General features: G+C 34.8%; 1 protein-coding gene across 2 annotated transcripts in view; it reads right to left on the bottom strand.

Annotated features, from left to right (window-relative positions):
* The window catches only part of LOC126251546 (1-phosphatidylinositol 3-phosphate 5-kinase), a 437758-nt gene that overhangs the window by 235236 nt on the left and 185253 nt on the right, over window positions 1-17269 (bottom strand). For both annotated transcript variants that reach the window (XM_049952056.1, XM_049952057.1), the window contains 2 exons: window positions 7890-8069; window positions 834-1129 (listed from right to left, as the gene is read on the bottom strand). In XM_049952056.1, the coding sequence (XP_049808013.1) occupies window positions 834-1129; window positions 7890-8069 (476 nt within the window). The remainder of the gene's footprint in view (window positions 1-833; window positions 1130-7889; window positions 8070-17269) is intronic.

The raw sequence follows: 17269 nt of genomic DNA, 5'->3' as shown, positions 1-17269 counted from the left end.
TCAAAGACCTTTTTTAAATCCTCAAACCTGTTAGTTTAATCTTTTTATTTGGTCTGGCTTTTCATACGTGTGTAATCGTGTGTGTGTGTGTGTGTGTGTGTGTGTGTGTGTGTGTGTGTGTGTGTGTGTATGTACATACATACATACATAAAAAGGTACTTTACAGTACAGTTCATTTTATGTTTCCTGTAATAATTTTTGACTGGTGCAATATGTCATAAAAGACACTTATAAGTATTATGTATTACGTAAAAAGACAGAAATGCTAATAAAATTAAAGAAAATTTACTAAACTCTGAACTATTTTTTTTATTTTTATTTATTTATTTACTTTTTTTATACTTACATTCTTGCACAGCAGTGCCAACTGCTAGGTGCCAAACTTTGTTGCTACATGTTAACACTTCAACAAAAGTAGGCAGAATGACTTCACATGTAAGCATTTTCATAGCAAAGACCAACTCTGTTTTACAAGGTTTTATGTTTCCAACAGTACATTTTAGCAGGTGTCATTAAAATGTCAACTTTCACATTTTCTCCACTGCCATGAGGGGCAACCACTGCTTTTTTCTTTACATTTATAAAAACAGCCTGACTACATTGACTTACTATATTAGCAGTAAATGAAGTTGTCAAGGCTGACTTACTCCCAAATTTTTGCTAAAATGGTACTGGGCAATTTGAAGAAAACAATGATGATGAAATTAAATGATGTGAAACCACTATTCCAAGCCATTTTGTGTCACTTGGACAAACAGCTGAAAACAATATGCATAACAGAACTAAATTTACATTAACATCTTTATTAACTTATCTAAGAAATGAGAACTTACCAAGGATTCACGCAGAATGCTGGCGCATTATTTGACTCATATGCATAGCTACAGAACAAAACTGATATGTGTTGGTGATTGGCTGGATGGAGGGCATCTATAACTTCCTGTTCCTGCTGCTGTTGTTGCTGTGACGTTGGGGAGTTGAGAAGTGGCTGAGGCAGGCATACAGGTCTATCATATGTTAATGGAAGACGCCCCCCACATGCTCTAAAATGAGCGAGCAGAGCTTGTACTTCACGGCTACCAGCAGGGCTCGTCAGTTTCGCTTTCACAAATGGATGTTGTGGCTTTACCTGTAAAGAAGTACTGATAAAAAAATAAAGAAAAGTTTATGTGAATGAAGACAATAAACAATTAGTAAATTATGATATTTTACAACATCAATCCATCTTTATGAAGGAAATAATACTTCCTACCACACTAATTCAATTTACATATCAGACATAGTTTTTTATTCTTCAAAACGAATGTGATTAAGCATTAATCTATATTCTTGAACAAGCAATACCACTTCTCGAATGAAGGCAATATTATCTTCATACTGTGCAAGCTGTTTCAATACAAAGAGGGCAGACAATTGAAAAGGGCCACATCTTGGGTTTAGATTCATAGCTACCCTTACATACGTACAGGAGTCTACTATGGTCAATGTCATATGTTAGAGGAACTACTAAACTACTGCTTCAATGGCAAAAAACTGATTCACCAAAAACGTTAACTTCATTGATAGCGAACTACTTTTAGTAACAGTTTATAAACGTAATTTACTGACTTGGTACTCCCATTCGATGAGCTTCAAAGTAAACTTGGTAAGTGCCTGTTAGCTCTCTCAAACACCAGCTGAGGTTTAACATTTGAGAAGAGCCATCAAAGAGTAGAATGATTTGTCACAAAAGAAAATATAGTATTTTTTTGTCATCTTCATGACTGTATTGTGTCAGTGTGTGTGGGGGAGGAGGGGAGGGGAAGAGGGGGGGGGGGGAAGAGGAGTGGAGGGGGGTGGAGACAGGAAAGTGATTGCTTTTTGCCCTTCTTGAGCCATTTGGTACAAACTTTGACACAATAACAGTCATCACTATTCAGTTTCCTACTACTCTTCATAATAATTATATTTGTATTAATTCCACTTCTAAGTTGCGTGTCTGTCCAAGTAAAATTTAAATTAATTCTTTCTTTCTGTTGGAGACAAATATTGCCTGCAACCTTAATGGAGTATCATTGCTACACGCTGTTCTTGTCCTGTATTTTCTTATACTTTTATAGGTTAGAATTATTGTTGGATGCAAACACTCCTTTGCTGCATCAGACTGTACAATGCATTACCAAATTCCACAAAAATGATAATGGACAGAAACGATTTCAAATCAACAGGGAGGGATTACTTGGTGAAGCACTGCTTTTATACAGCAAGAGAGTATCTATAAAAACAGAACTATAGCACCAATTAGGATTGTTTTTGTAAAGTGAATAGAATAGTAAAATATTGTGTAATGTTACCTTTTGCTAAACTTTCAATTTTCAATTTATTGCTTGTAATGTGTAATTTTACATGCATGTGCATTTTCAGCTAAGTATAAAGTTTTTACAATTACAGTTGGTTTTTGTTTACATTATTTATTATTACATTACAATTCATGATAAATTCAAGTTATAAGGGCATTTTTGGATACGCCACTGTTTGACTTGCTTTTTAAAAGTATCCCCTCTCAATATCTTAACTTTGTTTGGCAAAAAGTTACTAAAGTCAGCTCCTTTGACATGGGGGCTTTTCGCTGTTAAAGTCAATCTTCTGTTAACCATATGAAAGTCTTTTCATGCCTTGTTTCATATTTATAAATATCCATTTTTCTTTTTGTGATCTTAGTTTCTTCTTTCACTAGCATTATAGTTTCTAGTATATACATGGAATAAAACGTGAGAATATTGTGTATAATGAATAGGGATTTGCAAGAAATTCCTGGTTTTGCTTTTGCTATGATCTTCAAGGCTCACTTCTGCAGTATGAAAACCCTTTTCATATTAGTTTGGCATGTCCCAGCGCGCAGTATTATTTTATAAGACAAGAAAGGGTACACTAATCCTTAATATACAGTCCTTAGGGTTTCAGAATTAAGGTATGGTGATAATTTTCTTAATACATATAGACTGGGTGTAATTCATTTTTACAGACATAACCAGCTTGCCGCTTCCATGAAAGTTGATCATCTATGCATAAACTCAGGAATTTACAATCTGCACAGGTTTTTGGTAGACTTTCATCAATCACAGTATTTTGTCTGTTTGGAACACTTGGTTCAAAATGAATATTAGTTTTTTCTATGTTTACTTTTTGGTTGCCTCTTTCAAAGTGAGCTCTTGCCTTTTCAATGAGGTCATGTATCTCTTCCACTATGCTGGGCTCACTGCCTGCACAGCAGAATCCAGATGCATCATCTGCATGCATACTGATCAATTGCTTATTGTTAAGAGAACTCGGGAAATCATTTACATAGCATATGAATAGGACTGGACCTATAAAGCCCTGAGGAACACCAAAATGTTTATTTCTTATACTTGACCCTTCCTCTCCAGTATTTTTCTGTCAGAGTATATAATTACCAAGCACTGCTGTCTACCCTTAAAATATGTTTCTAACAGTTACATGAGTTTTCCAGTGACATCACTCTTCCAATTTTTGATAAGAGCACGTCACGATGTACTCTATCAAAAGCCCTTGACAGGTCCAGGAATACTCCTGCCACTTAGGATTTTTCATTTATTTTTTCAGGCACATTATGGACAAATTGTATTGCTGCTTCAACCTCTTCTGAAACAATGCTGGAAATCATATAATGTGTCAGCATTGGTGTAATGTTTCAGGATTTTTTAAAATATAATTTTCTCTATCAGTTTGCTGAAAGTTAAGATTAGGGCAATGGGTCTGTAGTTCTGTACATGCTTTATTTCCCACTTTGTGTGTATTGGTTTAACTACAGCTAGTTTCAACTTGTCAGGGAACACAGTTTATTAGATGAACTAGTGGTTTCATTAGTTCATGTTAGCATTTCTTCAACAGATACGTAGAAATTTCATCTAATCCTACTGATATTTTGTTTCTAAGGCTATCAATATGCTGCAGAATGTCATATGTGCTCACTGCAGGTAGTGTACAGCAGTTCTGTTTGATACTCTACTCAAACGTGTGCTGTATATCCTATTTTATAGACACATCATTTTTGACAGTATCTATGAAGTAATCATTAAAAACATTGACGACTAGAAGGAGATTAGAGATATCATCATTATTCACAGTTAATTGTACATTACTAATTTTAGTTTCTGTTTCATTGTTTCTGATTTTATTTACAACTGACCAGCAAACTGTAGTGTGTAAAAATTTCACAGAATGTGTATATATAAACAAAATTAACCATTTTTGAAAATCTAATGTAACTTAATAAATAACAATCTATTCACCAAGTGGAAGCAGAAGAAAACATATATAAAGTTTAAGCTTTCAAAGCCAGTGGTTCCTTAGTCTGGAAGAAGAGCTGAAGGGGAAGGAAGAGGGATGAAGGAAAGGGGACTGGAGAGGTTTAGGAAATGTGGAGAATTTGGGAAAGTCACCCAGACGAGACTTGCCAGATAGGATGAGAAAGAAAGATTTTCCTTCTCATCATGTCCAGTAAGTCTCCCCTGGTCCAGTGTTATGGGTGACTTTTCCGAATTCTCCCCATTCCATAAACCTCACCAGTCCTTTTCCTTGATCCCTCTTCCTTCCCCTTCAACCCTTTGGACAGAAAAAGGAGCCACTGGCTCCAAAAGCATGCTCATTTACTTAATCTACATATATTTTTTCTCCTGCCGCCACTTGATGAGTAGATTTTTTAGGTATCCAATTACATTATATTTTCAAGAAAGGTGTACAGTAATTAAAGTTTGACCCAATATCTTTTGTACACTTTACAGTTCTAGATTCACAGGAACAATAAATAAATAAATAAATAAATAAACCTAGTAACAACTTTGCTGGCCTCTTCATACCATTCTAAGTTCTTGTGTATTTTTCCTGGTGTTTTCAAATGAAGAAATGTGTTCAAATATGCTTTATTTCAACAGATGTTGGACACAAGATTCATGATTCTGAATCACATCAGGATTTTTCATGAGCCACATAAAATGACAACTGAAAAAATCTATTTAAAAATTTGTCAAAGCAGACATATTTTTTTCACATGATACAAATGTTACGATTAATCCAGTTATAGATACAGTCACTGATGAAATTGTTAATGACTGCAAGGAATTATTAAGAGCTTATTTATAAACAGACATTTTATTTAATTTATTTATTTATTTATTTATTTTTCCGTAGATCCAGTTAGTGAGTCAATCACAAGGATATGGAACGTGTCAAATTGTACAGGTTTCAATTTAAACTTACAATAAATACAAGGGCAATTCAATGGCAAATTGTACATATTTTAAGTAAGACATACTATAAACACAGTAACAGATACAATGTCAGCTAGATAACATAACAACCATTTAACAGAAAAAGGAGTTTCAAATAAAGATTAAAGATAAGAGCACAAAGTTAAATCAGATATTAGGCCTACAACAGTAAATACATGTACAGCCAATCTGTTGTTACAAAAAGTGTGCTAATGCCCAAATGCACAATAAAATCAATTGAACTACTTCTAAACACAATAAGTTTAGTGATGGTATACATTTTCTTTCAGATATTCATCCACAGTATAATAAGTTTTCTCTGTCAGGTAATCTTTGAGAACTTGTTTAAATTTTGGCAGTTCTGTATGAACACATTTGATACGTAGTGGTAGAGCATTGAACAGCTTAATGCTGGAGTAGTAAACTCCTTTTTGTACCAGAGTGAGACGTTTAATTTCGAAATGTAGATTGTCTTTGTTTCTGGTGTTATAAACATGGAATTTACTGTTGTCTTGGTAGATGGAATAATTTTTGCACACAAAGGTCAGCAAGGAAAAAATATACTGTGAGGCAGTTGTTAGGATACCTATCTTCCGAAACAAGTGCCTGCAAGAGTGTCTTTGATGGACCCCACACATTATTCTGTTTGCTTCTTTTTGGATGGTGATAACTTTTTTTGCAAGTGGTTGGTTCCCCCAGAATATGATAGCATATGACATCAATGAGTGGAACATTATCCTAGTAATCTCTATGACTATCTGAATTTATGTAAAGAACTTATATACATGTTAGCAACACTTTCCAGTTAATAACTCCCATGATATAAGTGACTTAGTAAAATGCATTGTTAGTGAACACATTTTGTGAATTTTAATCTAAATATCTAAGAACCAAGTAAAACTATTGTGCAATGTGGGAGGAACGACTTAATACTTAAAATTTTATACTATCAGTCTGTAAATGTAAATCAGGTTTTTGATTGTAATCTTTAAATTTACTGTCTGTAATGATGGGAATGATACATAAGCAGTGGAAAATCAGCCATGATTGGAATGATACATAAGAAGTGGAAAATCAGTCATGAAGAAGCAAATTTGTTGCGGTTTTAAGTACCCCAGCTTTGTTACTGTTTTTCGGGGTCAGTTTTCTATCAGTTTTTGTGCAATAAACATGTAATTGCGAAAGTAAAACTTCATGTCGACCTGATTACTTACAATTTCTCTTGGCATATCGAATCATTAGCTACACTGTGAAGAAGTCAGGAAGTTGCAGCAAATTAGGTGGAGTAGATACTCGCTGTTCTTTTACAGCCACTGCAGTGTCAGGGTATCCCAAAAAACGAAGATAAGTATTTTCTACTAAACAGCAAATAAAATAAAACCAACAATTAATGTATCATACAAACAGGAGTCAGTCAATAGAGCAAAATGTTCCAGTGAGCAGCTACATTCAGCAAATTTTGCTCTTCACAGTTTTACTAGGTTAGAAAACAAACGAATGGTCATCTCAACATATTTGCTCTCATTAATTTACTATTTGGAGTCATCATTCAGAAAGTAAGTACTGCTTGTACCAAAATGAAAATAATACATAGTCTTCACCTATAGTCACCTTGTAGGTTCTTCTTCAAGGAGTTAGATTTTCTAATACATATTATAATGAAGTAGATATAAATAATCCATAACAATTGGAAAAGAACAGCTATCACAGTTTTCATTTGGCCTTATGGGATTCCCAAATTTTTTTATGCTTGACATGCTTTGGATTTACAAACAAACCATCTTTAGATTCATTATGAGTGACTATGAGCCTAAACTGAAGAAGTCACTCTTCTCTTAACATAAAACTAAAGCTCTTGTCTGCATGGTCCTCAGATTTAAATCTCTTTTAATTAGAATGTAACTCAATGGTCTTACTATCAAGAATTATTAAAACAATTTTTTTTTCATTAGCCACAGTAATCCCAAGGTTAGCCTGTCTTGCATTCCAAAAAAGAGCTTGAACCTTCTACACGAAGAAGCCACACTTAATGGAATCCATTTGAAGATGAGCAAGTAATGCTTGCAACTGGTCACAATCTAAATATTTTATAAAGTTTTTGCAAGGCGTTTAACTAGTTGCTGTCATTCTAATAACAATCAGTATTAGATGTTAATACTGTGAAATAATTACTTATGGGATTAGCAGGTTTTTTTACAAATTCTGTAATGTTGTTTTTGTTACAAATACAAATAGTAGATTTCTCATGAGACCAAAAGAGGAAGAAGAACTTTATCACACTTGCTGTAAGTAGTCTTCATTTAGAACAATTTCATTCAAATCATCACGTAACTTAACACATTTGCGGATATGAGTGGGAAACCTCATTCACGAACTTAAATTGTGATCTCCATCTAAGTGTTTTAATGCAGGTTGCCACTACTTAGTGATTACAAATTTTTACAGTATTCAAAGTTCTGAACATTACAACCAAAGGTAAAAAGAAACAAACAAATCACATATTAACCACTTCAAGTTAGCTACAGAAGACAGAAACAAGTTCTTCTGCCTTCATAATTTAAGAAGAGGAAGTACCAGACAAAGATAAACATACAAAGGGGAAAATCAGACTTTTCCTACCTTGGCTGTCTTCACTGCATGATAATATTCATGGTTAACTGAACAGTTTGCTGATAATGAGTTTCTATTTGCATTTCTATCTGAGCTACAAAACTGCTCTGAGAAAAATATTTCTTCAGGAAAAAATCGACGAAGAGTGCAGTTTCTTCCTGCTTCTGTCTCAAGATAGGGCACTGCAAACTAAACACAAATAAATTAAGATGAATATCAATGTTTATAGGCTTTCCAAAACTTGAAAATTAACAATAGTATAACAGAGACAAGCAGAACTTTAAGTATATAGAGATTTACAGAACATTTCTCACTATGACAACCACCAAATCAAAATTATGAACTTTATAAGTGCCATTAATGTGTGTCTCCCTCAGTTTTCCTGCAGTATTACTCATATAACAGTTAAGCTACACAACATTTTTACTGTTTACAAGCATTATACTTGGAAAGTAACTGGTTAATAATTTATGATGTACATCAGACATGTAAATGTATGAAAATGGCGCAAGCAAAATATAAATGGAAACAGGCAAAAAATTGTTTTTATTTTCTGGTGTGTGTGTGTGTGTGTGTGTGTGTGTGTGTGTGTGTGTGTGTGTGTGATCAGAAGGTCCTCCAACACTACTTGTGGGTCTCTCTTAATATAATCCTAAGAGCTATCTTACTATCTGGAAATAGTCCTTTCCTCACCATCTTTTGTTTAGATATCTACATTCTCTCTCAATTTCAGCAAAATGTGGTTATTGGCAGAAACATAGGAAACATTGGAAGGGTTGTTTAAAGTAGGTCAATACTAAGAGTATTTTATTTAAAAATGTCTGCTGCCTTTTTACATTACAGACTGCATTTTTCTCTACAGAAAAGATACAAAAGTGTGGCCATCTTGAGTGTAATTCAGTATCATTATTTTGGGGAAAACCTCAGTTCACTAATATGTAAATTCCCAATCACACTGTGATCACCATAGAAGACTTAAATCATCTGAATATCAACTGGTGTTATTACAGTTTCATAAGTGGTGAGCATGACAAGACATCCTGCAGAACATTACTAATGATTTCTCTGATAACTACCCAACACAGTGGTTCAGAAAACTGCTCACGAGGGAAATACATTGGATCTAACGGCAACAAATTGAACTGAACTGTTTAAGGATACCCACAATGAAACTGGTATCAGCAACAATGAAGCAGTTGTAGCAAAAATGATTGTCAAGGTAAAAGGGCAATTAAAATGAGTAGAAAGATTTTATATTTCTGGACACTACATAAAGGGGCAATAGTGTCTAATCTCAATGAGGAACTTGAAACTTTTAGTTCAAGACGGGGACTCGTAGAGGAATTATGGCTTAAGTTTAAAAGAATTGTTGACCATGTATTGTACAGATGCGTACGTAAGTCAACAGTTCGTGATGGAGGGACCCTCCTTGGTATACAGTCTACATCTACATCTTTACTTTGCAATGCAAATCCCAGTGCTTGAGAGAGGGTTCACAGAACAACTTTCAAAATATTTTTTGACCACTCCACTCTTGAATAGTATGCGCAAAAAATTAACACTTAAATCTTTCCATAAAAGCTCTGATTTCTATTATTTTATTACAATGGTAATTTCTCCCTGTCTTGCTGGGCATCAGCAAAATATTTTTGCATTCTGAGGAGAAAGCTGATGATTGAAATTCTGTGGGAAGATCTTGCCACAGAGAAAAAGCCATTGTTTTGATGATTGGCACCCCAACTTGCATATCATACCCATGATACTCTCTCCCCTATTATGTGATATATCAAAATGAGTTGCCCTTCTTTGGATTTTTTTGATAGTCTCCATTTATTCTATCGGGTAAGGATCCCATATCCTACAGCAATACACTAGTAGAGGACTGACAATTTTATATAGATTAGAAACAGCAGGGGTCCTACAACACTTTCCTGTGGATCATCAGATATCATTTCTGTTTCACTTGGTGACTTCCCATCAAATAGTATGAACTGTGTACTTTCTCACAGGAAATCATGAATTCAGTTGCACACCTACGACAATACTCTACAGGCACACTGTTTGATTAGAAGCCACTTGTGAGAAACAGTGTCAAAAGCCTTGTAGAAGTTCATAAATATGGAATAAACTTGAGATGCCCTGTTGATAGCACTCATCATGTAGTGTGAATAAAGGACCAGTTGTGTTTCACAAGAATGACATTTTCTGAATCTGTGGTCACTATGTATTAACAGAACATTTTCCTCAAGGTCCTTCAGATATGGTATATGTTCCAAAATCTTAACATAAATTGATGTCAGTTGTCACGTACTGACAACATAGCGACTTGCACAGTGTTAGGCTTAAGGCTGCTGGGAGCCAGCAAGGGGACTCCAAGACAGGAAATAACAGACAGCAGGCAAATAAGTTAGCGTTTGGGTTATCAGAGGTAAACAGTAATGGTAAAGCCCAAAGAACTGCAGATTCTCTGGGCAACTGTCCCAGGGGACTGATTTTTCTTTATGGAATAGTGTGTGGTCGAGTGTGGTGCCAAGATACTTGATGTACTTATGGTGGAGAATACTGTCTCAAATTGCACCTTGAGCTCAGATTAGATTAGATTAGATTAATACTAGTTCCATGGATCATGAATATGATATTTCATAATGATGTGGAACGAGTCAAATTTTCCAATACATCACATAATTAAGTTAATTTAACAACATAATTAAGTTAATATAACAACTTTTTTTGTTTTTTTTAATTTTTTTAATAATTTATTTATTAAAAAAAATTTTTTTTTCTTAATTTATATCTAAAAATTCCTCTATGGAGTAGAAGGAGTTGTCATTCAGAAATTCTTTTAATTTCTTCTTAAATACTTGTTGGTTATCTGTCAGACTTTTGATACTATTTGGTAAGTGACCAAAGACTTTAATGGCAGTATAATTCACCCCTTTCTGTGCCAAAGATATATTTAATCTTGAATAGTGAAGATCATCCTTTCTCCTAGTATTGTAGTTATGCACACTGCTATTACTTTTGAATTGGGTTTGGTTGTTAATAACAAATTTCATAAGAGAGTATATATACTGAGAAGCTACTGTGAATACCACTAGATCCTTAAATAAATGTCTGCAGGATGATCTTAGGTGGACTCCAGCTATTATTCTGTGCAATAAATACTTTATTCCTCAGTGAAGAATTACCCCAAAATATGATGCCATATGCAAGCAATGAGTGAAAATAGGCGTAGTAAGCTAATTTACTAAGATGTTTATCACCAAAATTTGCAATGACCCTTATTGCATAAGTAGCTGAACTCAAACGTTTCAGCAGATCATCAATGTATTTCTTCCAATTTAATCTCTCATCAATGGACCCACCTAAAAATTTTGAATATTCTACCTTAGCTATATGCTTCTGATTAAGGTCTATATTTATTAATGGCGTCATAACATTTACTGTACGGAACTGTATGTACTGTGTTTTATCAAAATTCAGTGAGAGTCCGTTTACAAGGAACCACTTAGTAATTTTCTGAAAGACATTATTGACAATTTCATCAGTTAATTCTTGTTTGTCAGGTGTGATAACTATACTTGTATCATCAGCAAAGAGAACTATGCCTCTTCATGAATACAGAATGGCAAGTCATTAACGTATATTAAGAACAACAAAGGACCCAAAACGACCCTTGTGGAACCCCATTCTTGATAGTTCCCCAGTTTGAGGAATGTGCTGATCTTTGCATATTATGAGAACTGCTTATTTCAACTTTCTGCACTCTTCCAGTTAGGTACGAATTAAACCATTTGTGCACTGTCCCACTCAAGCCACAATACTTGAGCTTGTCTAGCAGACTTTCATGATTTACACAATCAAAAGCCTTTGAGAGATCACAAAAAATCCCAATGGGTAGTGTTCGGTTATTCAGATCATTCAAAATTTGATTGGTGAAAGCATATATGGCATTTTCTGTTGAAAAACCTTTCTGGAAACCAAACTGACATTTTGTTAGTACTTCATTTTTACAGATATGTGAAGCTACTCTTGAATACATTACTTTCTCAAAAATTTTGGATAAAGCTGTTAGAAGGGAGATTGGACGGTAATTGTTGACATCAGATCTATCCCCTTTTTTATGCAAAGGTATAACAATAGCATATTTCAGTCTATCAGGGAAAATGCCCTGTTCCAGAGAGCTATTACACAGGTGGCTGAGAATCTTACCTATCTGTTGAGAACAAGCTTTTAGTATTTTGCTGGAAATGCCATCAATTCCATGTGAGTTTTTGCTTTTAAGCAAGTTTATTATTTTCCTAATTTCAGAGGGAGAAGTGGGTGAGATTTCAATTGTATCAAATTGCATAGGTATGGCCTCTTCCATTAACAGCCTAGCATCTTCTAATGAACACCTGGATCCTACTAAATCCACAACATTTAGAAAATGATTATTAAAAATATTTTCAACTTCTGACTTTTTGTTCGTAAAGTTTTCATTCAATTTGATGGTAATACTGTCTTCCTGTACTCTTGGTTGGCCTGTTTCTCTTTTAATAATATTCCAAATTGTTTTAATTTTATTATGAGAGTTGCTTATTTCAGACATGATACACATACTTCTGGATTTTTTAATAACTTTTCTTAATATAGCACTGTAGTTTTTATAATGTTTGATAGTTTCTGGGTCACTACTCTTTCTTGCTGTCAGATACATTTCCCTTTTCCAGTTACAAGATATTTTTATACCCTTAGTAAGCCATGGTTTGTTACATGGTTCCTTATGAGTATATTTAACTATTTTCTTGGGGAAGCAGTTTTCAAATGCATTTACAAAGTGTCATGAAATAAATTATATTTTAAATTGGCATCAGGTTCACGGTACACCTCATCCCAGTCTAACTGCTGTAGGCTTTCCCTGAAATTTGCAATTGTTAAATTGTTGACTGAACGTACTACTTTGGAGGACTGTTTAGTACTGCTGAATGGAGCTATGTCATATATTGTAACTAGTTTGTTTGTTGTTAAGGTGAAACTCACCAATCTCAGTCTTACTGGCAATGGGCTTCAGTCTACATTTTTTGAAATATGAGTTAAGGGGTGGTAAGTCTTCTGTTAGCATATATGACTGATGAATATGGATTTACATCAGCAGAGTACTCCAAAAGAAATCTAACTGGTTTACAATTTGCACTGGAAAACTTGCCTTTATTAAGTGACTTAAGTTGCTTTGCTACATTGAGGGTATCTACTTCTAAGCTACTCATGTTGACAGCTGTTCTTGATTTTAATTCTGGAATATCTACTGTATCTTCTTTGGTAAAGGTGTTTCAGAAAACTGTGTTTATAACTCCACTTTACTGGCCTGTCATTGGTAACATTACCTTTGCTATCACACAGTGAAGGTACTAAATATGTGCTGCCACTTGTGTAATATACATACAACCAGAATCTCTCTGAATTTTATACCAGATTTTGAGATGGTGTTCCACTTTGGAAGCTATTAAAAGCATCTCACATTGAAGTCTGCACTAAATTTCAAGCTTCAAACAAAATACATCGCCAATCTTGGGATTTTTGAGTTCTTTTAGATCTAGCCTGTTTTTTTCGTTGTTTCTGCAACAGTGTCATGACCCGTTTTTGTATCATGGGGGATCTGTTCTGTCTCTTATTAATTTACTTGGTATGAATCTCACAACTGCCATTAATACTATTTATTTTATTTTAAGCTGCATCTGATGCACACTTACATAACTGAACTGGAAGGAATTGAGATTAGCTCTTAAGAAGCCATCAAGCGAATTTTTATCTGCTATCTTTAAAAAGATATATTTCTTATTTATTTTTGTTGGATTTGGATGTTACAGTATTCATTCTAGCTACAATAACCTTGTGGTTACCTGTACCCATCATGGTGCTCTCTATATGCACAAGATTGATTGCTGGCAAGAGACCTAGTACGTTACTGCAACCATTTACACTTTATGTGGGCTCCTTAACTAAAAGTGCTCAAAATTATTATCAGAGAATACATTTAGTACAATTTTGGACTACCACTGACTTTATTTTCATCAACTTACTTAGGGTAACTGAAGTCACCCCTACTTAAAATTTTGTGAGTTAAGTATGTTTTCGAAACGGGACTCAAATTTTCCTTGAAAACTTTAGCAGCTATACCATCTGAGTCAAGGGGTCAGTAAAAGGAACCAATTATTAATTTGACTGAACCAATTATTAATTTATTCATGTTGTTGAGTATAAGCTCTATCCACACTAACATGCAGCAACTATTTACTTCAATTTCACCATTAAGATAAACTACTTCTAACAGTAGCAAACCTGCCGTCACCAACTGAATTTAACAGCATTAGGTTCTTGGTAAAAACCTCGGCTAAACTTAGCTCCGGCTTTAGCCAGCTTTCAGTGCCAATAATGATTTCTGCTTCAGCGATTTCTATGAGACTTGGTGCTCTGGCTCTTTCTCAAAACAGCTGCAACAATATAAAACTATAACACAAATGTTTACTAGGTCTACCTTCATCCTGTGTCTAGCCTGCACACTATGACACTGTCCCGTGTTTTTACATGTTACAACCTTCTAACCTAAAATATCACCCAGTGCACTTCACACAGCATCCACACACATGTAGCCAACTTGTGTGTGTAATGGTCCCTGATACATTAAGCAGATGTTACACCCCTCCACCCTAAGGTCAATTTGCAGCCCACGCAGTCACAGAACCATCTGAGCCTCTGATTCAAACTGTCTACTATGCTCTCTAACAAACATCCACAGTTAGTCCATTCAGCGATGACAGTCAGTATAAAGAAACTTGTAAAAAAAGAGAGACTACTGTATAACAGGTGTAAAAACAAAGTAGATGGTTACATATATGGGGACACCATCACCCACTGGCATTTCAAGGTATTTACTCTTTGCTTTCTGTTACAAACCTTTGTTGTCTGTCTTAAGGCTACTGCTTTCTATCTTTCTTTGTGTATCCCAACATTGATCTTTCCATTCCTCTTTGAGCTACTAAGAATGGACTCATTTAATGTCCATGCGTCACAGCCACAGGATGCATTGGTTAAAAACTGTTTCCCTTGGCTCAGCCAGCATCTTAGACTTAAAAACAGAAGAGTATCTTCAATAAGCTTGCCAGTCCAATTTAATGTGTTGACATATTTTCCAATATAAGCTTGGAAGGATCAAACTGCTTTTTGACGCTTGGAAATAAATATCAACCTGTCTGAAAGTCATTCAGGTATTTTCCGTGCAGTTCTTTTCTAATCCAGCTTACTTTTGTTACTACTACTACTACTACTACTACTACTACTACTACTAGTACTACCACCACCGCCACGGCCACCACAATGACGACGACGACGACCACCACCACCACCACCACCACCAACTTAATAACATTGTTATTATCATAATCATGAAATATATTCAACACATACTGAACAAAAAATGAGATTCAAGAAATGCAGCATGAAGCTTGAGTTTCTCCCAGTGCATAAAAATGTTCAAACTACTGACAGGAATGCAGCTGGTTGACGTCTTTGACAACTACACCTACTGTAAACGACTACCACCACCACACAACCTAAGATGACCTGTCACAAATTATCAATAGTGAATATTAATTACCAATGGCAATGTTCTGTAATAGCAGATCTGACAGCTGTTGCAAGTTGCTGTGACTCAGATGCTCTATACACTGGTCTTCCATGATCTGACCAATGTATAACATCCCACAACTGCATGGGATATGGTAGACACCAGCCTTATGCAAACCAAGATACCCTTTTCAGTCCCTAAAACAGTCCTAATTTTAGATGGTGGCTTGAAAAACTCACTTCACATCATGTGTTACCATACTGACTTGATTTTTGTAGTCTCTTCTCGGTAGCAGAAACTTCTGATCATCTCAAAGCTGAAAGTTTAATGAGTGTAGGATGGTGTTATCTCAAGAAAATACTTGACACCATAATTTAAATTGCACTAACACATACATTTAGTCCTTCTAAAGTTCAGTTATTAGTGACAATGACTGGTTTACCTACAACAAAAAATTATCAGCACACAGAACCAGATCAGTACGCACATCTACATAGCAACAGATCTTTGGCAAAGTTCATTATTTGATTTTAGGCACAAAAAACAGTTCACATTTACACAAAATAGTCACAGTTCACACATAGCACTGTCCTGCAGTAATTCACCAGAGAAAAACATACTGTGGTAGTTCAATCAAGTCAGTCTATAACAAGCACCACCATGACCAACAACAGCTTGCTTCGATGACAGTAACATCGTACACCTTCTTGTTAATTACAGCACAGTTTAGTTAAGTTGTTCATTCATCTGATGCACAGAAACCACACAAAAGTTATGATACATTAATGATATTGAGTTTCACAGATGTTGGAAGACATATTTTCATGTACATGGTATTCACCAACAGTGGGAGCAAACCCAACACAAGTCTTACTCATGAGATTTCAAAACCACACACAGTCAAATTTGAGTGACATCCGACTGCTTAAAGATAGGTGTAAGAATAAACTGTTATTTTGTGAACTACCAACATAATGTGATTTTGGCTTGTAAAAAATATTACTCATTAGGAATTTAGAAAAATTTATGGACATTATTATTCTTCTGCAATGTGGATCCCCTGTTTACAACTATGAGTGTCATATTTCAAATAAAGGTAAATTACATGAAATTAATAAATAGTGAGTTACCTGTATTTAATCAATGCTGTACGTCACTTTGCATAGAAAAATTAAAGTAACAAAAAGTATGTGGTCAAAGTTCAGAATCTAACAATAGTTAAGACAAAATCTGCCATGGAAAATGGTAATTGTTTGGAATTTTGATGTTGCTTATTTTGAACAGTAATTAATATCAGATGATTCCTAGTGCTTCACAAGCAAATAGGATTGCCAGACTTTCTGTTGGTGTGGGTAACCTTTCACAGATATACTAATTAGCTCATAGGTTTTTGCATGTTGCGAACTGTAGTACTAACATCAATTAAATATATTTTCAAATTACAAGTACCCTAACAAAAACTAATTGCATCAATGTACACAGATCAATCAAAATGATAACCCTAACAATAAATTCGAGTGAAATTACATCTAAATAAGATCTTGAGATTTTCATGTAAGTGATGCTTATGAATAGATTAATGTACTAGCATTAAGATAAAAATTAGCAAAAAAGTTTTGTTATTTCTGGGAGTAGAAAAAGCATAACAGATTGGAGGAATCCACCTTGCTATGTCACATGTGTGACACCCTATTGTATTTTCATGCTGATAGTTGTAACCCCTCCCCACCATTAACCATGGAACTTGTCGGTGGTGAGGAGGCTTTCGTGCCTTAGCGATACA

The sequence above is a fragment of the Schistocerca nitens genome, chromosome 4 (assembly GCF_023898315.1).
Source record: "Schistocerca nitens isolate TAMUIC-IGC-003100 chromosome 4, iqSchNite1.1, whole genome shotgun sequence".
Classification (NCBI taxonomy): Eukaryota; Metazoa; Arthropoda; class Insecta; order Orthoptera; family Acrididae; genus Schistocerca; species Schistocerca nitens.
The sequence above is the reverse complement of the archived record's forward strand: the minus strand, read 5'-3'. Positions and strand labels throughout refer to the sequence as shown.